Raw genomic sequence first — 26,790 nt, forward strand, 5'->3', positions numbered from 1 at the left:
TTTCACAGCGCCTGGTTCCTCTGAGGCCACTGGGAGCTCCAGCTCACCCTGTAGACACCACCTTTGCCTCTTCCTTCCTTCCCCGAAGCCTGGAAACGAGACAAGTGTCTCCCTGCTGACCGGGGAAAGTCCAGCTGCTCTGGCGCTCCTGGTCTCCTGAGTTCAGCTGCCCAGGCCTCCCTTTCATTCTGGAAAGATGGCTCATTTACAGACTTACTGCAAACATTCTCTTCTCTCTGCCCACCCACCCTACACCCTCCCCTCTGGCCCCAAGTGATTTAGCTGAAAGTTAAGTGCTCAACGGGACTCTTAAGGGCCTGGAGTAAATCCCAAACTGTTTCCTCCCAGAGAGAGGCCTTCTGGAGCCCAGGCTGCTCCTGATTGTGGAGGTTTGCTCTGACTTACAGCTGGTGACAGCCAAGTAGGGGAGACAGTTGCCTGAAGCCCCCATGGTGGGCTTGTTGCCGCTTTTTTTTTTTTAATTTTTTATTATTTTTGTGAGAGAGACAGAGTGCGAGCAGAGGAAGGGGAGAAGGAGACACAGAGTCTGAAGCAGGCTCCAGGCTCTGAGCTGTCAGCACAGAGCCCGACATGGGGTTCAAACCCACAAACCTTGGGTCATGACCTGAGCCGAAGTTGGAAGCTTAATGGACTGAGCCACCCAGGTGCCCCTAGGCTTGTTGCCTCTTAATGGTAGCTCCTGTCTCAGAGTTCCTCTTTCCTGGTTGTCAGTTCACTTGGACTCTCATCTTTCCCCTTGCCAGATGAGGTGCCCACTGCCTTCATTTAAAGACTTTGCGCCTTGCAAACTGGGCAGTGCTGGGGTGAGGCATCTGTCCAGTTAGTCCCAAGCGCTGAGAAAGATGGGCTCTGGCAGAGCTTGAAACCCAATCCTCCTTCCTTATCCCACACACTATGGCGTGGCTAAGCCTCCTGGGATGGGTTGTGTAAAAGGAGGTGAATGGGGGGGCAGCCGGCACCGCCATTTGAGCGAATGTGGCTGTGTTTCCCTGGCCCTGCACGTGCAGGCGCTTGCAGCCTCAAGTGGGTGAGAGGGTCAGGGAGTTCGGTGAAGACAGGCCTCAGTGGTTACGAGCTTGGGGCAGGGAGAGAGGTTAAAATCCACCAACACTGAACTTTCAAATTTGAGTTTAGTGTTTAGCCCTTCCTAAGTTTTTCTCTAGGATTGAAAACTAGCCTCTGGCTGATGGTCCCTTCATTCTGTCAGTCATTCATTCATTAACAGATTTCTCCCTCCCTCCTTTCCTTCCTTTTTTTTCCTTCTTTCTCCTCCCTCCTTCCCTTCCTCCCTCCCTCCCTCCCTCCCTCCCTCCCTCCCTCCCTTCCTCCCTTCCTCCTTTCCTCCCAGCCAGCCAGCCAAACAAGACTCTTCCTTTTCCTTCTTTTATACAATGTATTTATTCATACATAACCGTAGTTTATCCTGGTCCCTCAGTAGGAAATGTTCGCCCCTATCTTTTTCTCCTTTCACTTTTTGTAATTCCTACTCTTAGCTGAGGGTTTAGCTTGGATTTAGCTTGGGTTTAGCCTAAGGCATAGCTTGAGGGCCACCTACCCCTTGAATCCTTCCTCTTGTCTCCAAATTAATCACTTCTTTTATCCCTCTTTCTGTTTAACTTTCAAGCTGGCACTTTGCCTTAATGTTATATGGAGCTTTTTTTAAGTTTATTTTTATTTATTTTGAGAGAGAGAGAAAGAGCAAGTGGGGGAGGGCAAGAGAGAGAGAGGGAGGGAGACAGAATCCCAAGCAGGCTCCACACTGTCAGCCCAGAACCCGGTGTAGGGCTCAAAGTCACGAAACATGAGATCATGACCTGAGCCGAAATCAAGAGTCAGACCCTTGTGTCTGGGGTGGTGACCACCCCTAACCGGACTTAGCCACCTAGGTGCCCTAGAGGTTTTTAACATATGGTTTGTTTCTTCCTCAGAGCAAAGTTCTGAGCAGTCAGAAAGAATATTTTCATTGCTCTTTTAAAACACAGCTATTTGATATGTCATCAAGGTTTACCATAGGAAATTTAGAAAATACAGACTTGTAAAGAGAAGAAGAAAAACTATTCCCATCATCTAAAAATAGTCACTGTTAACTGTGAATCTATTTCTTTAGACTGTTTTTCTTGCATTTATACAAATGTGACTTTTCAAATATGGAATTTATATGGCATACACTGGTTTTTAACTTAAGCACATAGGTTTTTTTGTTTTTTTTTAAGTAAGCTCTATGCCCAGTGTGGGTCTTGAACTCGTGATCCTAAGATGGAGAGGTACATGCTCTACCAGCTGCCCCAAGCATGTAGTATTTATTGCCAAGCAAAGAAAATTGTTTCATTGTGCTTAATAACTACATATATTCCATTGTGTGGGTGGGCAAAATGTATTTATTTACCCAGTCCTCTACTGTTGGGCATTTAGGTTATTTTCAATAGTTTGCACTTAAATGAACATACTTTTACAAATAAAATGTGTCCATATTTCCAAGGATACTTACATTCTAATACATAGAATGTATTTTTTTACATTAGTTTGTACAAAGTATGTAATGTACTTTATTACATTAGTAATATTACATTACATTACTAATTACTAATTACATTACTAATTACTAATTACATTACTAATATTACATTAGTATGTACAAAGTATGTAATGTACTTTATTACATACTGACAAATTTGCCACAGAAAGGTTAAGCCAGTAAAACTCTTCTAAAATAATAATAAATACTATTTATTGCACCTTCACAGCCTGTCTGCTTTACATTTTTACATCTTTACACTGATCCCATGGCCATAGGTTTTACTCCCATAGTCAGATGGGGAAACTGGGATCCAAGGAGTTAAGTAACTTACCTGAGGTCATAGTTGGTGAAACGTGGAACTTAGATTCACACTCAAGTAGGTCTGACTTCAGTATTTTTTTCTAGTCCCTAGAAAAAATAGTGTATTTTTTATACTATGTCCCTATGTCAGATTGGGTTTCCCCCTAAAGTTCAGACGGACGAACATTTTATTTTTTTTAATGTTTATTTATTTTTGAGAGAGAGAGGGAGACCCAGAATCTGAAACAGGCTCCAGGCTCCAGGCTCCAAGCTGTCAGCACAGAGCCAGTCGCGAGGCTCAAACCCACAAACCGTGAGATCATGACCTGAGCCAAAGTCAGACACCTCACTGACTGAGATACCCAGGCACCCCCAACATTTGAATCTAAACATTTCAATTTGCTGGGTCAGCCTTTCTCTGTCCCACAGGAATCAGGCTCCACCTCCCTTTCTGGGTAGGTGTGCAATTGGGGTAAGGGCAGCTGAGATGCTTGCCTTGTAGCATTTCTCATGTGACATTCTTCTCTCTGCTCAGAGGTTATGCATGGGTCATAAGTCTGTGAGCTGCCTAAAGGCAGGGGTTCCCTAGCCTAGAATATTCAATAGAACAAAAACCCCATGGAGGCTGCCTTTTCTATTGTAGCAGAGCCTTCCTACTTGGAGAAGGTCTAGGATCGGAGGTCCCCAAAGTGTCAGATGCCACACCTGAGTTTTCTTCGTAGGTCACACTTATTCTAGAATGTGGTGGTGTTGCCCAGACATACAAATCACCTAGATTGCTTCTAAAATGGTTGTGGTCCAGCGGTGTCTGCTGGGTGGAAATATGTCAGAAGGGCTTACTGAGGCTAAAGCACTGGCATTGTTTTGAGGCTACCACTATGTATATTTTTAAGACATAAGGAAATACAGGGGTGCCTTGGTGGCTCGGTCAGTTAAGTATCTGACTCTTGATTCAGGCTCAGGCCATCATCTCACGGTTCGTGGGTTCGAGCCCCACATCAGGCTCCTCACTGACAGTGCAGAGCCTGCTTGGAATTCTCTCTCCTTCTCTCTGCCCTTCCCCTTCTCATGCTCTGTCTCTCTCCCTCAAAATATATAAATAAACTTAAAAAAAAAAAAAAAGACATGAAGAAATACAAAAACAGGGACAGAGATCCTGAAGCTGTTGGTTGTCTTAGTGCCTACTAAGATATTCAACACATTAATGTTTTAAACAAAAATATGTATTATATTGTGGTTGGGCTAGTCACAAATAATTACAGGATTTAAAAAATCTAGGGGCGCCTGGGTGGCTCAGTCGGTTAAACGTCTGACTTTGGCTCAGGTCATGATCTCACGGTTCATGGGTTCGAGCCCTGTGTCAGGCTCTGGCTGATGGCTCGGAGCCTGGAGCCTGCTTTGGATTCTGTGTCTCCCTTTCTCTCTGCCCTTCCCCTGCTCATGCTCTGTCTCTGTCTCAAAAATAAATAAATGTTAAAAAATAATTTAAAAAAAATCTATATTAATTTGTGGTATACTGTCTGAAGTGTGCCCCAGGAATAGGACATAGATGTATTAAAAGTTGTTTGACAAATATCTTCTTCCATTTCTGTTGGTAACTATCTGTGTAACCTGGGGAGAAAACACCAAAAGTCCCCCATTCAAGAGAGGCCAGGACAAATGCCTTCCCCTCCCCTAGCTTTACCATGGATCAGGCCCAGTCCTGGCCAGTGTTATCTTTTTTTTTTTTTTAATGTTTATTTATATATTTTGAGAGAGAGAGAGAGAGTAGGGGAGGGGCAGAGAAAGAGGAAGAAGCCGAGAGAATCCAAGTAGGCTCTGAGCTGTCAGCATAGAGCCCTAAGGGGCTGTGAGATCATGACCTGAGCCAAAATCCAGAGTCAGATGCTTAACCAACTTAACTGACTGAGCCACCCAGGCACCCCCCTGGCCAGTGTTATTCTTACCAGACATATGCAAATACAGCAAATGACTCGTTAAAGAAGTGTCATCAAAAGACTGCATCAAGTAAGGACATAAAACCCAGGTTATGAGGACATCTGCAAACGTAGGAGAGGGTCCTTCCCTAAAGTGAAGGGACAAATTAACCATCATTTGTGAGCTGTGATCTGTGTGTGTACATATACATCGTGAAGGCAGAGGTTTTGTCTTTTTGTTCACTTCAGCACCTTAGAACAAATAAATACATGCATGAACACACAGGTAAGGAACCACCCATTTTCTTTGTTTAAAAGATAACCTAAAATTTCCAGTTTTAAAAAAGGAGACAGCGCAGGGCACTTGGGTGGCTCAGTCGGTTAAGTGTCCGACTTCGGCTCAGGTCATGATCTCACAGTTTGTGGGTTCGAGCCCCATGTCAGGCTCTGTGTTGACAGCTCAGAGCCTGGATCCTGCTTCGGATTCTGTGTCTGCCTCTCTCTCCCCCACTCACGCTCGCTCTCGCTCGCTCTCTCTCTCAAAAAAAAATTTTTTTGAAGTTAAAAAAAAGAGACGGTGGGAATAAAATCCTTTTCAGCGGGAAGATAAGGAAAATATGTAAGGAGTCATTTCTCCCATGTCTGACACTCTTCACATCATCTCACGGAACGATTCTTGGGTGCTTGAGACATGGCATCACCTGGTGGCCATGCTCCGTTCCCACAGCTCTTGATTCTGAAGCAGGGCCCGAGGTTGGTAGTTCTGACAAGTTCCCTGCCCATCCAGGAGAATTTGAGAATCTCTGATGTTCAGTTAATTTCTCAAAAAAGTCTATAACGTAGGTGCTGTTTCCACGTCACAGTTTAGGCAACTGACCCAGAGAGGTCAAACATACACAACTTGCCGAGATTAAACAGCCAGTAAGTGGTGGGATTGAGACTGGAGTCTGGTGGGTATCAATGCCTGCAGCCCTAACTCCTGTACTGGAAAGGATGAGAGGCAGGAAGGTGGAATATCAGAGAGGCTGGAGAGAGAAAGACTAAGATAGGCTGAGAGGTAGTGGGAAAGGTGGAAGAGGGCTGAGTCAAGTTGCCTGGGGGTACTGGGGAGGCAGGGGTAGGTTGGTCTGAAAGCCTTCCGGGGAAGAAGACTCTCTCCCCTCTTTCTCTGATGTGGGGCTTTAAGTCAATTATCACCGTCTTTGGAATGCTGATCTGCTCTCCAGCCTGTTAGAAGGGCCCTTTTGCATTCAGAAATCTCTGTTCCTTTACTGTCAAACTTTAGAGTTTACTTTTGGAATTAAGGTTTATTTTCCCTAGGTTTTGGGAATTAGCTCTTGAATCTTGAAAGAGTCAGCCTTACCTAACTACTGAATGAAGTTCTTCCTGTGACATTCAAAACTTTTGCCGATGTCATTTGAGCAGTCAAGAGTATATTAATGTCTGAAGGGTGCTCTTGGAGGTGGCATTTATTTTATAATGTGAGCCCTTCACTACCTGCAGCGCTTCCACTCCATTTTTGAAATTTATTTGCCTCGCTAGTTCTCATAGGGTAATATATCATGAGTCAAAAAGGACAGTGAAATAAATCCCTCTAGAATACTTGGGCTCCCAGTTTTCTGCCAGTCACAGCCTGTTAGCTATTCCGCGTCCTCCATTCTAAGACTTCTTCTGGTGAGAACATGGGTCAGAGAGAAGCCATGGAGACAAGCATTTATTGAAGTGCTGGTGGCTGGAGATCTGGGACCAAAACAGAATCCACCCATCCACCCATCCTCCCTCCTTCCTTAGAGTGAGCAGGGGAGAGGCAGAGAGAGCGAATCTTAAGCACACTCAGCAAGGAGCCCAGGCGGGGGCTGGATCCCACGATCTTGGGATCATGACCTGCGCTGAAATCAGAAGTCAGATGCTCAACCAACTGAGCCGCTGAGGCACCCCCAGAATCCTCGCTTCTTAAGGCAAATTAACTTGCAGCCTCTTGCCTTTCCTCACACCAGAAAGCACTGTGTGCTCGTGGGGGCAGAAGGGGGTAGCAGTGAGTGATGCTCACTTCTTAAACCCCAGCTGAAAATTGGAAAGTTAGAACTAGAGGGCACCCAGAGCTTGTCAGGTCCATCAGCTTTCCCATTTCACAGATGAGGAATTTGAGGCCCAAGGGAGGAGATGACTTCCCCAGGGTCACACAGTTAGTGGTAGGGCCAGTTGTCTGAGTGATTTCCACTCAGATTTTCTTTCCACTGCACCCAGCCAGTTACACCTGTGCTTCAAGCAGGGTTTGGGGCTGAGTGGTTTTCACAAGGGTTTCAGACTAGGCTCGCATCCCTTAGGACGTCTGGATGTTGACATTGCCCAGATAATGTTGACATTATCTCTCTCCCTGGATTCTGATTGTTCAAGATCCTCCCGACTGAGCAGAGGAGTCCCCAGTGTAGACATTGGTCCCTAACCTTTCTCCAACCAAGCCTTTAGTCCTCCTCCTTCCACCTGCTCGCTGCCTGACAGCCATACCGTCTCAGGTAGAGAGATCCCTGAAGCATGTTCTTGTAATTTCTTAAAGAGCACTTAATGCTCAACTTTCATGGTGTGTGTGAAAGAGAAAAATGAATATGTAGTATGTCAATGCATCCCGTGAGTCCTCACTGTCCTGCAAATCTGTGGAACAGACCAGAAGCCCCAGACTTTTACATTTCGTGAGCCAGTAAAAATTCCTCCCAGTTTTTCAGAACCTACATAGGGTTAACAACTCATTTTGCTACGTAAGAACATTTTTTAAAAAATTTCTTTTAATGTTTATTTTTGACAGAGAGACAGAGTGCGAGCAGGGGAGGGGCAGAGAGAGAGGGAGACACAGAATCTGAAGCAGACTCCAGTCTCTGAGCTGTCAGCACAGAGCTGGATGTGGGGCTCGAACCGTGAGATCATGACCTGAACCAAAGTCGGACCCTTAACGGACTGAGCCACCCAGGTGCTCCATGTAAGAACATTTTTAAAAACCAACACTGTTCACTACCATTACTTTCTTTTTTTTTTTTAACTGTGGTAAAATACACATAACATAAAATCGACCTGTTTTCACCAGTTTTGAGTATCCAGTTCTGTGGCATTAAGTTCATTCATGTTGTTGTCCCTCCATCACCATCATTGTCTCCAGAATGTTTGCATTTTCTCCAATTGAAGCTCTGTTCCCATTAGACTTGAACTCCCCATTCTCCCCTCTCCCAGCCCCTGGCAACCACCTTTCTACACCATTTTATTCTCTTTAAAAAAAATTTTTTTTTAACATTTATTTATTTTTGAGAGACAGAGAGAGACCGAGCATGAGCAGAAGAGGGGCAGAGAGAAAGAGGGAGACACAGAATCCGAAGCAGGCTCCAGGCTCTGAGCTGTCAGCACAGAGCCCTATATGGGGCTCGAACTTACAAACTGTGAGATCATGACCTGAGCCAAAGTCAGACACTTAACCGACTGAACCACCCAGGCGCCCCCACCATTTTATTTTCAAAGGATGCTTATGGCCTTTAATTTTCATAATGTAACGATAAGAGGCATTTCTTTAACATTGAGAAAAAGTAACCTTATGAAGAGCCCATTCCATGGCCCACTGAAGTAAGTGACCCCTGTACACTGTGTGACCCAGACCCGCCATGCAGTGATCGGACTAGACACGGGGAGGGAAGGTGGCAAGTACACTGGAGTGCTGAGAGTTTTGGTGAAGCATGCTCTCAAGCACCCACTGAGGTTTTGGGGGGGCGCAAAAAGCCAAATTCTGGAACAGCTGACTCCTCCACTAGTTCATCAGCAAGTTTAGGGAGCTGCAATTTTTTCCTGCCCAGCTGCTGGTGCTTCTTTCCCCAAACAAGCTCTGCTGAGTGTGGGGGAGGGGAAGCCCTCCAAGGGGCCCTTGTAGGGGGCGCGGTGGGGGCAGGGCTGTACTTTCTTTTCTTTAAGGAACCTGACCGGACTTTAAGGTCAGAGCACGGCAGAGTGGGAGCTGCAGGGTTACCTCTTCCCTGTTGATTCATCTCACTGTCCTCCTCCCCCAGCCTTAATGATCTTTCCATTACAGAACCCAGACCAGGAAGTGCATGACAGGTCGCAGCTGCAGACACATGGCTGGGAGGCCTGGGCTCCGGGCCAGTGGTGGGAGGGTCTGAGCTCTCTTTACAGCAGCGGGACCCTACACACACACACACACACACACACACACACGCACGCACGCACGCACGCACGCCCTCACGCACACACTCAGGCACTTGAGCTAGTTCAGTGGAAGGTGTTCTGTGTTGTAACAGTTGGTGGCCAGTTGTACTTTTGCTTTGAGTTCAGGACTTGATTTTTACTAAAGGCAGAAGACCACCACCTGACTGTCCAGATCCCCTCAGCTTACAACCCACACAAGTGGTCCTTACTGGGTTTGGGATTCTTTCAGGGGGGGTTTCCATCATTGAGCAGAGGCTCTTTGGCTCCTTTTCCCAAAACAGGACCCATCTAATATGGCTTTAGAAGCTTCCCAGATGTCCAGGAGAGTTATTAGGCATAGTATTAATACCTCCAAAATTGTCAGTTTTTCTTATGATTCTATCAAAATTCAAGGTTCAGAACCTCTTTTGGGGGATGGTTTAGTTGCAAGAGCGTAGGCTTTGCAAACACACAGTTCTGGGTGCAAATCTTAATGAGCAGAGCCTCCTCTGGCCATCTTCTTTGGGGATGGCTCCTTCCACATGCAAGTTTGCTCAGGAAATGTTAATTTACCCTCAACTGTGTCCTGGGGGGCAGTTGTCACACAGGAGTTTCTGTCTCCACCGCCAGCTGTGTTGTTGGCTTTCTTCCCTGAATCTGCCAAGGCTGGATTCCTCTAGTGCCAAATGTGAACCCCGGTGACACCAACTTCTAGGAACTGTGAGCTTAGACCGCCCTTCCCCGTAGCTGCAGGGCACCTCCCTTTGCTCTGGGGTGAGTGGGCTCTTTGCTTCCTGCGCCTCTTAAGTGAACTTGCCTCAGAGCAGCTAAGGTAGGCAGGAGAGAAGCATCGCGTACTGACAATTGCTTTGGGAAATGGGGATAGGAAGAGATTTCTTCGGGCTCCATCCGTAGTGTGTCAGTAAATATTTGGCGAGAGAGCTTTTGCTGGCGGAGAGGAAGAAGGGAAGTTTCTTTTAAAACAGCTCTTGGGCACATTCCTTTGTTAATCACTTAATTACGGTCCTTCTCCCCAGTGAGTGAGTGCTTTGCCCTTGGTGGGAGGTAGAGGGGACATGGGGGACACGGGTGCTGATGGGGGCACAGTCCTCAGGAGGGGGAAAAAAAACTACAGGTACGAGGAGGCACCACATAGAACCCATAGAACCCGGCGCGTGGGCTCGAACCCTGGACTCCATCCTGACTCTCATCTGGTTGAAAGTTTACACAGACCTCGCTGGGCTCGGGGCGCTCTCGGCTGGGGTCTCCCGAGTGGGGTTCTGCATGCCTGGGCCTCCTCCTGCCCAGATACTGGGGAGCTGTTTTGGGGGGTCTTGGGGCGGGCGCGAGGCCCCGCGCTGAGGCTTTGGCCAGCGCAGGCGGCTCTGCACTAAATTACAGTGACGAGGTGGGACACACAAAAGACCAAAATCTTTTTTTAATAAAAACAAAACAAAACTCCGGCCCCAAGCCCCTGGGCTGCTGAATGGCGATGGCTTCCTGTCAGGATTAGCCGGGCCGCCTGGGCCTGTGTGCACTGCCTTTCTCCTCAGGAAATACCTTTAGTAAGCCCCGGTGGGGTCCCCATGGCAACGCGCGAGGGGACCTGCTGACAGAGGCCATTCAGCCCGCCATTGTTCCTCGGCCCCTTTGTCGGGAGCTGTATTGCTGCCCCTCTGGCAAACACAGCAGTTTGCACCGTTTTGTCAGGCTGAATGTGGAGTTTTTACATTTTAATGGGTTCTTCTGGCAGTGGCCCATTTGCATGCAAAATGTTCCCTCGTACTTCTTTCCCTTTTTTTCTATTAAAAAAAAAAAAAAACAAAAAAAAAAACCTACACTCCAAATCTCCTGGGTCGGTGGGGGGACTGGTGAATGCAGCCGGATCAGGGTGTCTGACCCTGCTAATTGATTTGGTGTTCTGCCTCCCCTATCACACATGCCTGTGCTCCCCATTTCTGCAGCTTTCACTGTATGTTGGGGACATCGTGGGCACAGGGAATCCTGTATCTTTAGGGCTTCCTCTCTGTACCCCTGCTTGTAGGAGGATAGTCATTCCCTGGGATTTCAGTGAGATCCCCACTCTGGCCTGGCCTTGCCAGACTAAAGTAAGTTTTCAGTTCCATTTCAAAGCCAAAATAACGTAATAAAAAACCTCTGCAGAGGGCTCCCGGAGCCCTGCCGCGCTGTTCTGTGTTCCTTTTAAGTTGCCTTCAAAGCCACCCGGAGTTCCTCCCCCACCCACAATTGCCCCCTCATTTATCTCTGGGGAGTTTGTGCCAAAACTGTAAACATTCCTGGACCACCAGTTCCCCCATGTTACCGAAAAGAATGGGCCGTTCTCCCCTAATTTTCTTAACCCAGAAATCCAAAATCAAAAGGATTTCATAAGGATGACAGCAATCACGACCCCGAGACAACAGGTCTGGACTTTGTTAAGGGCTGGTTATCCTTTGGAATGTAGGATGTCGATGACACCACTCGATGATACCACTCCTCACCACAGAGGGTAGAGAAGATGCATATTTATGGGACCAGCCCACAACCAAGCAGCATGAATAAGCACAAGATAAAGTCGTGAAAATCCGTAGGTCCTAGGAAGGCACATTAAGAATAGGACGAAGATTGGAGTTGGGGGTGTCTCAGAAGAGTGAGTCTTAAAGTCTTAGAGGATTGAGGGAGAGAGCGGAGGAAACAGGCATTGTCGGAGAAAGCAAAAATAAGAGGGCCAGGGAGGGCAGTGGCTTGGCCAAAGAGGCTAGGAGATTGGACAGCTGAGGTTGGGAGGTGAGTTGAGGGGCTCCAGATGGTGGAGGAGGAGGAAATAAACCGAGGTCCCCAGGAGTGTGAGGGCATGGAACGCAGGGCGCCCAGGCAGAGAGGTCAGGGCTGGAGAGCTGGGGGCAGTCGGATGTGTGACCAGGAGAGCTGGCCCCTGTGCCTGATGTTCTTAATCTTCCGCAGCAGAGTCAGGCAGAGGTCATCAGAGGTCATCAGCTCAGCTGTAAACTGTATTCAGAGGTGAGGGTCTTAGGGCAAGAGAAGGTGTCAGGTGACCCAGAATTGAGCCAGGGACACAGTGAGGGAGGGACTGTGCTGTCCACCTGTGGCCAAAGCCACAGTAAGTACCTCGAGTGGGTCACCTGTCACTGTCCCAAGTGCTGAGTGGAAAGTGTGACACTGTGGAGGGGCCCAGGCCCTGGCAGACCCAGCATCGAGAGCCAGTGCTGATCCCTGTTTTGTGACTTTGAGAGAAGTCCTTCAATCTCTTTTTTTCTTTTTCTTTCTTTTTTTTTTTTTTTTTTTTTTTTTGTATTTTGATGGGAATGAACACCAATAACATGAACATGAATTAACATGCCTTTTGGAGTATCAAGTGCCATACCAAAATAGGGCATTATTCTTAGTCCCAAGCCTGCCCCCACCCCCCATTTTCTCACTTGCCAAATGTGCACATTGATACCTGCTCAGCTTTAGAGGGTAGATGAGTGTGGACAGAAAAATGCATATATAAGTTAAAAAGCCCTAAAGTATAAGGTAGAAGTGGTGAGCTGGAGGGAATGAGAAGACAGGATAAGGTCAAAGCAGTCAACTTCAGAAGCTCATACGAGGAAGTAGGAGACATGAGTGCCGTTAGGATAAGGGTTTCGGTCACTTTTCAGAAGTCAGGGATTGCAAAAGCAAAGTGAGGGTAGAGAATATTTTTCAAAGTGATAGACATGGGCTCTGGACATGTGTGGACTCTGGAGAGTCAGGCCGCCCGCTTTTGAATCCCAGCTTGGCCACTTACTAGCTAGGTGGGCCATCTTGGACAAATACTGGATCTCTTTTTGCCTCTGTGTCCCCTCTATAAAACGAGGGTAATAGTGGTACCTACTTCACAGGGTTGTGGTGATTAAACGTGCTTGGCATGCGGGGAGCTTCCGTGTCCATAGGGTAGAGATCATAATAGTATGTACCTTATAAGGGATGGAACGAGAGTCTGTGTTAAAAGCTTACAGTAAGCGCGCTGTAAATATCGGCCAGTATTAATTAGCATGATCGTTTTCAGCATTGTTTATGATCCCAAGATAATATAGGGGAAAGCACATAGTAAATTGCAAAGTGCTATGCAAATATGTTGTTATTCTTCACCGGGTTCATATTAAGTTGTGAAGTTTGGAGATGGATAACTCAAACCAAATTGGCTGTTATGGGACCAGAGCTGGTAAAGTGGCATTTCAAAATACATTTTCAGGTGTGTTTGTCTGTGGCAGGAAAGGTTTGCATTCTTGGTCTGCAGAGAAATGTGTTCCCTGGGACTTCTTTAGTGCTTCTGTTCTATCTATTACCCACCTCACAGGTTAGAATCATTATTTTTTGCTATTTTCTGCCATGAACCTCTGGTCCAGGCAGGCCATATGCTCTAACCTCGTCTCCTACTCTCCTTCATCTCCAGGCACATCCCATCCTTTTCTGCTGCCCCCAAAGTTTATACTCCCAATCTTAATTCTTTTTTTTTTCTAAGTTTATTTATTTATTTTGAGAGAGAGAGAGAGAGAGAGAGAGAGAGAGAGAGAGAGAATCCCAAGCAGGATCTGAGCTGTCAGTGCACAGCCTGACACAGGGCTTGAACTCATGAACCACGAGATCATGATCTGAGCCAAAAGTCAAGAGTCGGATGTTTTACCATTTAACTGATGAGCCACCCAGGTGCCCCTCCCATCTAAATTCTTTTTTTTTTTTTAATGTTTTTATTTATTTTTGAGAGAGAGAGAGAGAGAGAGAGAGGCGGGGGGAGGGGCAGAGAGAGAGGGAGAATCTGAAGCAGGCTCCAAGCTCTGAGCTGTCAGCACAGAGCGCATCTCAGGGCTGGAACCCACAAACCGTGAGATCATGACCTGAGCCAAAGACGGATGCTTAACCAACTGAGACACAAAGGAGCTCCTCCCCATCTAAATTCTTAATTTTTTCCTCCCCTTTCCCTACCAGTATGTCCAGCCTCTGCTGTGAACCCTGCTATCTGCTCTGACCACCAATACTTTTTTTGTTTAAGTTCTGTAACCTCAGAGGCTGTGTTGGATTGCCTGTACTGGGTTCTCATGTGCTTCTCCAGTTGCCTCATGTTGCAATATAAAATGCCTCATCCGTGTCAAGGTGTTGTGTAAATCTTACCACCCTGGTTAGAGCAAGGCATAGGTTTGCTCCTTTGTTTAATCCATGTCTTTTCCTTGCACGGTAACCAGGGCTCACAGAAAGCACCCAATGGACAGCTATTTTGAAGAAAGCTCCCTGTCTTCTCCTTGGATTTTTGGGGACTAGGGTCTCATCTTCTCATAAGAATGACAAATTTTGTATGGCTTTGGGCCTCCTTGGAGACTCCATTCCTCCCCCTTGCACAGTGTCTGCTCATGGCTGGTGGGAGACTCAGATTTAGAATCAAGAACTTGGATCTAATCCGATGTACCCAGGGCAGAACTGCCTGCTGGAGGACAGTGGCAGATTTCTGGCCAGTCGTGCCACAAGCAAAATGGTACATCCTATTGGTTTGTTGGGAATTGCAAAGCCCTGGTATTTTGGAGAAATGTAGGAAGGGATGGGAGACTCAGGAGGGCTCCATTAGCATTAATCATGTTCTAGACCTGAGAGCACCATGGAAAACACTGCCCCCCTTTCTAGCTGCTTCCCTGAGGACTATGAAAAAGTGTGGGTCCCTGATCTGCTCCTACTTTTCCCTGGGGAATAGAGAGGCTCTGTTAGAGAAGTAGGACAGGATTGATGATTGGTGTAAGAATCCCTTCCACTCTCACTAAAGCAGGTACTGGATCCAGCCTGCACAGCCTTCCACAGTGCACCTGCCATCCACACTGTCCCAGGAACCTGCCTCAGGACCAGAGGCCTCCTCAGTCTCCCAGACAGCCTTTGTTCGCTCCTGTTTTCTTAAGAGTTGGCCAAGGTGTTGGCTGGCAGCCTTAATCCTCTGGGGATATTCAAGTCAAACCCTAACCCTACCCCTAACCTTCCCACTCCCAGTGATGAGAAGAGTGACCCCACGCTGTGGACATCAGAACACAATGCATCTTTTTCCACAATGTACTTTGAACACATTGCACGTAGGGCCTGTGAGAGTGGATGTTGTTATCTGACTCACAGCCAAACACCTTCATCCTCAGGCTAGGTCATCACAGAATCCAGATACCAAATGTCCTCCAGCCTCCGTTTCCCACCTGATCTCTAAGGAAACAAGAGGCAGAAAGCAAGTGTTCTGGCTTGCTGCTTCCCTCACAGCATCCCCATTCCAATTAACCAGGTTCTCCAAGAGTGGGAATGTTGGTTTCAAGTGGCCAAGCAATACACTTGGCTTTCTTTTCTTCGTCTTTCATGGCCAGTCCAATAAAGGTGTCAGCTTCTTTCTTGCTACCTGACAGCCAACAATAAATATAGCCCTGGCCTGCTGGCCTTGACCAGAGAATAGCCAGCTCAGATGGAGCACAGATACAAGGGCCTTTCCCAGTGGGGACATAAATGGAGGACACTACCAAAACCAAAAGGAGAATAGAGAGTAGTGACTGAATTGTTACAGTGAGCAGTGATGCCCTTGCATCAGCCACCACACATAGGACTTCCCAAGGTCAGGACCACTATTGAGGGCAGTGATGCAGACAGGCAGGGTCCAGTAAACCAGCGAGTGCTTTGTTACCTTTCTGTCACCTAGAAGAAAGTGGCATTATCCCTGCTTTATAAATAGAGACATTGACACACATCCAAGAGCACTATTAGCCATGAAAAAAAAAATACACTCTAAACCCAAGAGCCGTAGGCTGAATTTTGGCCATAAGCTAAATTCAGTTCAAGACCTATTGGGTATTTTCGGCTTGTGACATTGTTAGGCACTCTGGAAAAATTATAATAAGCAGTTCTGCTCTGAATTGCTTTCTGTTTCTTAGGAGAGGAACACAGGGACACTTTATGACTCTTAGGAAACAACATACCCAAGTGTGCATCAACCAATGGATGGATAAATAAAATGTGGTATATCCATACAATGGAATATTATTTGGCCATTAAAAGGAATGAAGTAGTGAGACATGCTACAGCATAGAAGAATGTTGAAAGCATTATGCTAAATGGAAGAAGGCAGTCACAGACCATATAATGTAGGATTCCATTCATATGAAATATCCAGTATAGGCACATCTATAGAGATGGAAAGCATCAAGCTTCCTAGGCTGAGGGAAAGGGTAGGAGATGGCATGTGACTGCCAGTGGGTATGGAGTTTGTTTTGGAGATGATAAAAATGTTCCAAAGTTAGGGGTGCCTGGGTGACTCGCGTCTGACTCTTGGTTTCAACACAGGTCATGATCTCTCAGTTTGAGCCTGCCATGGGGCCCTCTGCTGTCTGTGCAGAGCCTGCTTGGCATTCTCTCCCTCTCCCTCTCCTTCTCCCTCTCCCTCTCCCTCTGCCCCTCCCCAGCTTGGGCTTGCGCGCTCTCTCTCTCTCTCTCTCTCTCAAAATAAATAAACTTAAAACAAAATTTTTTTTAAGTTCTAAAGTTCAATTGTGAGGGCACCTGGGTGGCTCAGCAGGTTAAATGTCCAACTTCAGCTCAGGTCATGATCTCATGGTTCATGAGTTCAAGCCCAGCCGGCATCATGCTCCATGCTGACAGTGTGGAGCCTGCTTGGGATTCATTCATTCATTCATTCATTCATATTCTCTCTCTCTCTCTCTCTCTCCTTCCCTCCCTCCCTCTCCCCCCTTCTCTCTGCCCCTCCCCTGCTCTCATCCCCCCACTCAAAATAAATTAAATAAATAAGTAGACTTTAAAGTTAGATTGTGGTGATGGTTGCATAACTCTATGAATATACTAAAAAAAATCGAATTATATGCTCTAAATGGGTGAATTTTCTGGTATGTGAATATATCTCAATAAAGATGTTTAAAAAAGAAACAAGATGGTATGTGATCGAGTGTGAATTTGTGTGGTTTGTACAGTATGTTTTACAGACAGTTGGGGTGGCAACACTAGGGACAAGAGGAGGATTCCTGGCGGGCTTTGATGGTGCACTTTGAGCAGTGTGGGGGGGGGGAGGGCTAGAGAATCACAACGCTGACAATGTTGAGCAGAAGTAAGTTTTGTTGTGAGAGAAGAATGCAGTTGGGCTGGAGAACAGCCAGCCTTGAAGGGGAGGGTGGGGAGAAGAAGGTTTCGTGGAGAGGTGGGAAGAGATTGTCAATGAGCCTTGAATGCCAGGCAAGGATTTTGATTTAATCCTATACACGGTACAGGATCTTGATCAGGAGAATTAAGGGACAAAACTCCAGAGGCAGAGAAAAGAAAGGTGGTCCTTGAGGCTATTTATTTATTTATTTAACAAATTGCTTCAATCTTGTTTTTTGTTTTTTTAATTTATTTACTCTTGAGAGAGGTGCCTGGGTGGCTCAGTCAGCTAAGCGTCCAACTTCTGCTCAGGTCATGATGTCATGGTTCATGGGTTCAAGCCCTGCATCGGGCTCTGTACTGACAGCTCAGAGCCTGGAGCCTGCTTCAAATTCTGTGTCTCCTTCTCTCTCTCTGCCCCTCCACCACTCATGCTCTGTCTCTGTCTCTCTCTCAAAAATAAAACAAACATTAAAAAGAAATTTTAAAAAATGTTTTATTTATTCTTGAGAGAGAGAGACTCCCAAGCAGGCTCTGCGCTGTCAGTGTGGAACCTGATGTGGGGCTTGAGGCCGTGACCCTGGGACACTTAACCAACTGAGCCACCCAGGTGCCCTGAGACTTTCTATGTATCCTGTAGAAGTTTTGTGTGCACATCCTAGTTAGAACAAGCGGGGAGTCAGGGCTCCAAGCTAGAATCAGCCAGAGTGGTCTCAGTAGGGCCAGTGACCCTTTGCTTTCTCTGGGGGGAATGCCCGTGTTTTCCTCGCTACCTTTTTGTTCCGAGACCTATCAAAATAGACTGCGATGCCAGAGGCTAAGAATTCGAGTTTACGGAGTTTACTGTTTGACCAATGGCTTGTACAGAATCACGAGCTGCAAAATATTTAATCAGTGAGGTCACTGGAGGGAACAGAGGTTTGATCAATAGGAGTGTCTGCTGTTTCCCTTAAGGATCAAGTCTGAACTGCTTTTCTTCCCCCTTCTTTTGGCAAAACCACAATCCATTAAAAATGGAAAGAATAACTTTTTTTAAAGACCCACAAAAGCTTATTTTTAATCAGTTATGTGGTCTGCTCACCTTTGTGGGGTTCCTCTTGACCCGATTCACAAAACTATAAATGAATACTAGCCTAGTGGCTTTCAAACCCTTTTGCAGCAGCACCTCCCCCTTTCGATGACTCAGTATTTACCCAGTATTTAAGACAGCCCTTGGGTTGCAAGAGGGTCAGGGACGGCAGCCTTGGCCCCTCTGAGGATGATGGCTATTAGCTGGTAGTCACTGGTGCCATCTGACGCCCAGGGTGCTCATTTCTTCATTTGTAAGGTTTGGCACCTGGGTAGCACTTCAGAAGGAGTCGGTTACGGTGAAGGTGGTAAAGGAGAAAAGGGAGTTTAGAAAGGAAGACGGTGAGGAAACCGTGCATTTTCCAACAAGTGTTCGTTGGGCAACTGTTGCGTGCCAAGTCCTGTACTGGGTGTTGGGCATTTTAAAAGTAAATATGACACGTCCCCACCCTCACAACTCAGTCGAGAAAGGGGACTGTCCTTCAGTGTGACGAGTGCAGTGGGAGAGCACCTGCCCCAGCCTGGGAGTCAGAAAAGGCTTTGAGGCAGAGTCCCCAGCCAGCCAGAGAACTGGAAGGTAGCTGAGAGCCAGGCAGGGCACGGGCCCTGAGGGCAGTGGGGTGCAGGGATGGGAGAGCGTGTTTCAGAGGCGGGTGCTTTGGGGACCTGCAAGGAGCCCCAGCTGGGCCTCCCATGGTTAACCGAGGGGTGAGAAAGAAAGAAGGCTCCCAGGGCAGTGGAGACGTAGGTCAGGTGGTAGATGTGAGCTGGAACAGGTGCACTTTTTGGTGGGGGGTGGACAGTTGGCAGAAGATGCCAGGAGGGAACACAACTGAACATCCTGAAAGGAAACAGAAACTGCATTTCCCCCTAGTTAGTAAAGGGGAGCTCCTCAAGAGCGGGTCACAGTCAGGGATGGTGGACTCTGAGTGTGCCTGGCTTCTGGCCTTCACTGTCAGTGCGGGTGCCCACTTGCTGGTTGTGAGGATGGATGGGTAAACGGGTTGTATCAGATCTGTGAGCCGTGGGGCACTCGGGATCCAGGGAAAGAAAGGTGAGGAGGAATGGATGTGTGTGACTGTGTGTTGGGGGAGGGGAAGCGGGAGGGCTTGAGGCGGGGGAGCCCTGCGGTGGGATGAGGAGAAAGGAGCTTTGTGTGCAAGGGCTTCTGTAGCCAGAGCAAGTGTGGGCTTGGTGGCAGCTGCAGGCCTCCGTTCCTAATATAGTCAAAAGCTCCGAATCCTCTGGCCCGACACCTGTTAGCCAGAGGTTCCCCTGAGCTGACCTCTCCTTAGGCCGCCTCTCCCACATATGCATCTTATGCATCTGACTCACTGAGGGGCCAGACCCCTCCCTGCTGAATCACTTGGACTGAGGGCCCCGGTTGACAAAGTGCCTTCTCTCAACTTAGGTGGGGGCTGCTGGAGTTTTGAGGGACAGGTTTGCTCAGCTGTTTCTAGGGAGAGGCGTGAGGCTGGGCTAGCCAAAAAGAAATGGGGTGTCCTCCTGGGAAGTGGCCATCCTTGACAGAGGACTGAGCGAGTGGGAGAGGGGCAGTCTGGACACAACGAAGCCCTGGGGAGGGCCGGCCTTTCCCCCGCCCTCCGATGGAGGGAAATGAAACATCAACTGCTTATTGCTGCTGTGGCTGCTTCCTGGCTTTGCCTCTTTCTTCTTCTGACCTTTGGGGGAGTGGGGCATAGCAGAAGAGGTGGGGTTCTAGGTAGCCAGCCATTTCCCACTGACGCCTGTTCCGGTTCTCACCTCCCAGCTCTGTAGCCCCTGGGATGTTGCAGCTCAGTGCGGCTAGCTAGCATAATTCCCTTTGTCTCTCCCCCTCTCCCCTCTCCCCCTCTTCCTGTCCCATCCCTTGGTCCCCCTTCCCGGTCCCTGTGGGGGGCTGCAGCCCAGCCCTGGGGAGCCCCTGTGGAAGTGGAGTCCTTCCTGGTCCACCCTGGTGACCTGCTACAGCTTCGCTGTCGGCTGCGGGACGATGTCCAGAGCATCAACTGGCTGCGGGACGGGGTGCAGCTGGTGGAGAGCAACCGTACCCGCATCACAGGGGAGGAGGTGGAGGTGCGGGACTCGGTGCCTGCCGACTCCGGCCTCTACGCTTGCGTGACCAGCAGCCCCTCGGGCAGCGACACCACCTACTTCTCCGTCAATGTCTCAGGTTGGTAGCAAAGCCTGCCCTCCCCCTCTCCCTGGATCCACCCCTCCAACCCTCTCTGCTAGTTTCAGGGGGAGGCGAACCTCCTCCCCTTCATGATCTGCCCCCACTCTGCTTCCAAAACTGCTGCCCACTAACATTGCTCCCTGCCCGCCGCGTGGCTTAGCTCTCAGAGGGGTGACCAGGTGGGGCAGGCCTCAGGTCAGAGATCTAGGCCTCCAGGATCTGCCTCAAGTGACTGCTGATACACTTGGGTCAGCAAGACACTGATTGTTTTCCGCCACAGCTTGTCCAGATCTCCAGGTGCTACCTGGGGCTCGGCCAGCTTCCATTCTGTCATTCCCTTGCCATTCGGACTTGGTACTTGGCTTAGGGGTTAGAGCCCCAGAATATGTGGTGAGGTAGGTCCCTACTATGATGGGAAAGGATCCAGGTGCACCGCCATATTCACAGGCTTCATGGAAAACATCGTTCCTCCAGCTTCCTGAGCTGTATTAAGGGCAGCCAGGGGACCCTGGAGTTCTGTGACTTTGGGAAACTGCCACTTATAGAACACGAGTTTTACAAAACTCTAGGATGAAACAAAGAAGAGTTGAAATTTTCTTGATGCCGTTTGTGCATCCCAAGGGGGAGGGCTGGGCATCTCCTCCCCTTCAGGCATCATTTAGAACCTGCCCCCATTTGAAGGACTGGAAAAAGATCTGGCATGAACCCTGATTGGTGACCACATGTGTGTCAAGCCTTTTAAAAGGGGTGGATACTTGGGGAGAAGTGTCGGCAGCTGCAGACGGTGTGGTGGGCTCCCTATCTACCCTGGGCAAGAAGGGCAGCCCCCAAACCTCAGCAGATACATGCTAGGAAAATTCCATCTGTGAGTTGTTCAGCCTCATGGCTTTAGAAATAGCTTCTCGCCATAGCGTGCCTAGATCTGTCTGGGTTTCTGAAGAAGGAGACACACAGATTCCCCTGGCTGCTAGTTCTGAGACCCAGCATGTCTGGGTGCTACTGAGTTGAGAGAACTTCTCAATACAAGGTGTAATTAAATCCAAGAGGACCCGCTGCCCCTGATGGAACTGGCCAATATCAAGGCTTGTGGACAGAAAGGGGCACTGCGTTGGGCTGGGGAAGGCGGGGGACAGGCATAGAGCATGCAGTTCTTAAACCATTTCTGTCCCACAGAGAGACTGTCACTAAGGGTGGAATGGGACTGGGGGGTTCCAGATGCATTCGTTCTGTAACTGGACTGGCCTTTATGTTCATGGCTGGCTGTTGATATGGATGGAAATCTAGTGAGCCCTTTTCCCTCGAAGGGACCTCAGTGCCCCCTTCTTCCCATAGATGCTCTCCCCTCCTCGGAGGACGACGACGATGATGATGACTCCTCTTCAGAGGAGAAAGAGACAGATAACACCAAACCAAACCGTATGCGTGAGACACTGTTTCCTACCTTACTGCCTTCGGGCCGGGCCTTGGGTTTGAGTGGGAAGGGGGAGGCTTAGATGATTGTTTGGAGAAGGGGAGAAGAGGGCACATGCGGTCATGGGATCCTTTGGGCGCCCTGATTAGTGCAGGCATTGTTTACAGTGTTGGGGACACCTCCAGGTCCTGGCCTGGGCCCCTGCTCCTGAGCCTGACTGGCCCCTGCCTGTCTCTCTTGGCTTTCCCTGGGTAGCCGTGGCTCCATACTGGACATCCCCAGAAAAGATGGAAAAGAAATTGCACGCGGTGCCAGCTGCCAAGACTGTGAAGTTCAAATGTCCTTCTAGTGGGACTCCTAACCCCACGCTGCGCTGGTTGAAAAATGGCAAAGAATTCAAACCTGACCACAGGATTGGAGGCTATAAGGTACGTGTGTATGTATGGAAGTTAACGTAAGATGAATGAAAAAATCTACTTAGAAAATCCTTATTATGTGGCATTAATGGTTTAAAGTAATGCTTTCTAACTATAAAAGTAGTGTGCCTTAGAAGAATTTCAAATATAAAAAACTTCAAATGAAGCTTCAAAATCTTTTCAGTCTTGGGGTGCCTGGGTGGCTCAGTCGGTTAAGCGTCTGACTTTGACTCAGGTCATGACCTCACGGTTTGTGAGTTCGAGCCCCATGTTGGGCTCTGTGCTGACAGCTCAGAGCCCGAAGCCTGCTTCAGATTCTGTGTCTCCTTCTCTCTGCTCCTCCCCCGCTTGCTTGCACATGCGTGCGCGCACGCTCTCTCAAAAAAAAAAAAAAAAAAAAAAAAATTAAATTTAAATCTTCTCAGTCTTTTTTCTTATGTGTATGTTTTTTTCATAGTTAATCGCAATGTGTGTAGAATTTCTTTCCCTTGTTAACATTACAGCACATGTCTTCTGCCATGTGTTCGGTAGATAATTTTTCATGGCTGCACAATATTTCATTATTAAAATGTCCATAATTTGATGACATACATTGTCATACTAGTTATTTTCTGATTTTTCACTATTACGAATTATGCTGTAGTGAATATCTTTATACATAAATCTTTGTTGGTGTTTTAAAATATTCTTCCCTAAGACAGATTGCTAGAAGTGAAGTTTACTAGATCAAAGTATAAGCATTTTTTTAAGCCCTTGATGCGTATTCCCCATTACCTTATTTCCCCCTGGTAATTAGATAATTTTAATCATTTATTTTTTTATTATGTGAACATTTCTTTTTTAAAAAAAGTTTTATTTATTTTGAGAGAGAGACAGGAAGTGCGTGTGTGCGCATGTGCGTGGGGGAGAGGCAGAGAGAGAGAATCCCAAGCAGGCTCTGCACCATCAGCACAGCCCAATGCGGAGCTTGAACTCATGAACCTGGGAGATCATGACCAGAGCCTAAATCAAGAGTTGGACGCTTAATCAACTGAGCCACCCAAGTGGCCCTTTATGAACATTTCTTGAGCACATGTCTTTTCAGAAGGTGTACTGGCTGGACAAGTAGAGCTCTAAGTAAAACAGGAAGATACAAAATTTTAATTATTGTGACATTTGCTTTAATGGAGTATGATGTAATGAGTTGGGTGTGATTTTATTTTTTAATTTAATTTTATTGTGGTAACAATTACTTTCCTAAAAGGGAAGATTGATTCATCTTCCCATAGCAGAGTACAAGAATGACAAGCTCACCATACCTGAGCCAACAACTTTGATAGATGATGAAAGTATCTCATTGTTGTCTTGTGCATTTTTTTGCTTATTAACAAACTTAGAATTTTCATATGTTAATGAGTGATTTCCGTTTCCTGCTGTGTGAATTGTCTGCTTGTATCTTTTACCCACCTTCGTTTCTAGGAAGAACTTCATCCTAATCTCTTCTTTAGACTCCCAGATCATCCTTATATCCCATTTCACCTAGCTGCTCTTTCCCCATTAATCTTGTATAAGAAAAGCAGAGATCCGGGGAGCCTGGCTGGCTCATTTAGTGGGGCATGTGACTCTTGATCTCAGAGTTGTAAGTTTGAGCCCCACATTAGGTGTAGAGATTACTTAAAAAAAGTAAAATTGTTAGGGGCACCTGGGTGGCTCAGTCAGTTAAGCATCTGACTCTTGGTTTCAGCTCAGGTCATGATCTCACAGTTCAGGAGTTTTGGCCCCACGTCAGGCCCTGTGCTGGCAGTGCAGAGCCTGCTTGGGATTCTCTTTCCTTCTCTCTCTGCCCCTCTCCTGCTCATGCTCTCTTTCTTTCAAAATAAATAAATAAATCTTAAAAAAGTAAAATGTTTCTTAAAAATCAGGAAAAATAGGAGAAACTGTAAATTAATTTACCAGACACTTGCAAGGCACTGCCATGGTACAAGGCAGCATTCCTGCCCACAAAGAATTTCCAGTCTGGTAGGAAGGCAAATGTCCTTGAACACTGCTGCAAAAAGCAGTCTGTGATCAGTGCTTCAGCAGGGCCACAGGAGTGAGAACCATTCTGACCCAGGTTGGGCTGGAGGAGATGGTTTTTGAAAGGAGAGGTCAAGAGCAGACAGGGCAGAACTCTTTGCAGGGAGCCCTTCCGGCCCAGGACACGAACAGAGGCGCAGAGTGGAAAGCTCCCATTGCATTGGGGAGTGTGCAGGAGGCACATAGGTCCAGATCATGGATGCCCCTGGCTGTTGTGGGCAGACTTCCAGAGTTTCTCATACCCACCTGCCAGCTTGCCTGATACATTCTTTCCCCGAACTTGGACCAGGGTGGCCGTCTGCCCTGTCCTGGCTCGTTTGCTGCGTGGGCCGTGTGTTCTGGGCTGTGATTGGAGGGTAAGTGGCACAGGGTGCCAGTGCCTCCCGTGGCTTCTGCCTCCATTTTCCTCCAGACTCGCGATGGAGCTATTGGCATGTTTTCCCCCAGGTCCGTTACGCCACCTGGAGCATCATAATGGACTCCGTAGTGCCTTCTGATAAGGGCAACTACACCTGCATTGTGGAGAATGAGTATGGCAGCATTAACCACACCTACCAGCTCGACGTCGTGGGTAAGAGGGCAGTGGCAACAAGGTTAAGGAGCTTAGAGGAAAGAGCAGGGTGTTGAGAAAACAGCCGTGGGGTCCAGGTTTACTTACAGGTCATTGGCATTTACTAGCTCTGTCACCTTAAGCAGCTTTTCCATAAGTCATTTGTGCATTTTTCTTACCTGTAAATGGTTGAGAGGATTGGACAGTTCTGTGACTCACTGTAAGGTGAAAGGTGCTGTGGCTGGTCTCCTGCAAGGCTGCCTGGGGAGGGTGTCACGTAGCAGATACACAGGCAGCTGCTGGTGCTTCAGGGCCGGCAGCCTGCTGGGTGCATTACACCCGGCCGTTCTCACGGGCCCTGCGAGGTCAGCACTGTCACTCCCACCCTACAGAAGAGCAGACTGAGGCCCAGAATCAGACACCTCATTAATGTAAAACTGCAGACCCGTGCAGGGCATCACAGGAAGCACTAGGAAGGACGTAGTCCCTGCCTCTAGGTGCTGTTACTGCAGCCTCTTCCTTTCAGAGACTCTGAATCTCATTCCCTAGAGATCTTAAGGTGAAGAGTTTCTCAGCTAGCATTCTGTCTTGGCTTTGCAGATATGGTATAAAAAGAAGCTTCTGGTCCGAGGGGGATAGGACCTGAGATTTGGCATTGCTAGTGGACTCTTAAGTGCTGCCGGTGATGCTGTTCTTGGACCACGCTTTGAATAGCAAGTCTAAGTGACTCTCTAATTTTAGTTAGGGAGGTCTGGGAGTGTGACTAAGTTATAGGGTCTCCATTTAGGCAAGAGGGACTTCTGGTGCCTGGGAAAATGGGTGCACTGCCCTGGGGAGGAGGTTCCTAACAGCTGAAGACCTGAGGAGAGAGCGTCCCTTCTCTTCTTCCAGCTCAGGGTCAAGGGGCTAAGGCTCAGCAGAGACTAGAAATGCTCTGTCAGCATCCCAGCCAGGAGCAGGCCATGGCAGAGCCTAACGAGCCTCTCCTCTCCCTTCCTCCACAGAGCGGTCCCCTCACCGGCCCATCCTGCAGGCGGGGTTGCCTGCCAACAAGACAGTGGCCCTGGGCAGCAATGTGGAATTCATGTGTAAGGTGTATAGTGACCCACAGCCCCATATCCAGTGGCTAAAGCACATCGAGGTGAATGGGAGTAAGATTGGTCCAGACAACCTGCCTTATGTCCAGATCTTGAAGGTAATCTTTGCCCTAGTCTCCATGGGCTGGGTCTGGGAAGGTCTCCTGCATCTCCCGGGGCCCCAGTTGCTGTGGTCAGGCTCAGCGCCGGTGATTGGGACCCATCCCTTATCCTTTTAAATAGGGACCTAGCCACATTCCCCGGAATTAGTGACAGGTCACAGAGTAGAGGTGCAATGGGAACAGAGGACAGGGGGTGGGGTGGGCATCACTAGTTTCTAAAGAGCTCTGAGAGTGGCTTTGCTCAGGTTTTTGGGTCAGCTACTCAAGGAAGGCCTTTGTACTCCTGACTTAACATTGCCTGGGACCAAAGCCTCTCCAGCAAATGTCTCCCAGATTCTGCCCTATTTCCCAAGTCCTGTCCTTTCTGGCAAGTGAGTGAATGAATGATAAGGTCACGACTCTTAGGTAGAGTTGGAAAAGCAAATGCCACAGGTAAATTCTAAACAGCATCAGGAATAATGGCATTTTCTTCCTTTTTTCCTCTCAATCCCAGACTTACATTGTCCCTGAATGCTCCACTAATCCAGGGAAGGTAATTACCTAATTCCCCAGTGGATCTCGCAACAAGAAGTAACCAGAAGCTGGGAACGTGGTTTACCTCCTGGTCCCAGAGTTAGACCTCATCCTCCCCTGGCTTGGCCGTCCCAGAGTTTTACTGGCTATCCCTTTTCTTCACTATTGGTGCTGAAGCCTGCTGTGAAGGAGATGAGGCCGTGGCCTTGGCCCTTGGCCACAGTCTCCATTCACAATCCCTGGCCTAGACCTGGAGGAGTGAGTTTAACACAGAATGTTTGATTGGGGGCAGCGATTTGTTTTTGGTTTTTTTTAAGCTTATTTTTC

General features: G+C 47.9%; 1 protein-coding gene across 16 annotated transcripts in view; it reads left to right on the forward strand.

Annotated features, from left to right (window-relative positions):
- The window catches only part of FGFR1 (fibroblast growth factor receptor 1), a 50,086-nt gene that overhangs the window by 14,319 nt on the left and 8,977 nt on the right, over positions 1 to 26,790 (forward strand). For 7 of the 16 annotated variants that reach the window (XM_042934832.1, XM_042934824.1, XM_042934825.1 and 4 more), the window contains exons 3-7: positions 20,051 to 20,317; positions 21,653 to 21,742; positions 21,987 to 22,159; positions 24,650 to 24,773; positions 25,757 to 25,947. In XM_042934832.1, the coding sequence (XP_042790766.1) occupies positions 20,051 to 20,317; positions 21,653 to 21,742; positions 21,987 to 22,159; positions 24,650 to 24,773; positions 25,757 to 25,947 (845 nt within the window). The remainder of the gene's footprint in view (positions 1 to 20,050; positions 20,318 to 21,652; positions 21,743 to 21,986; positions 22,160 to 24,649; positions 24,774 to 25,756; positions 25,948 to 26,790) is intronic. The other 9 variants (XM_042934833.1, XM_042934828.1, XM_042934830.1 and 6 more) reach the window with 3 other exon arrangements.

The sequence above is a fragment of the Panthera leo genome, chromosome B1, assembly GCF_018350215.1.
Source record: "Panthera leo isolate Ple1 chromosome B1, P.leo_Ple1_pat1.1, whole genome shotgun sequence".
NCBI lineage: Eukaryota > Metazoa > Chordata > Mammalia > Carnivora > Felidae > Panthera > Panthera leo.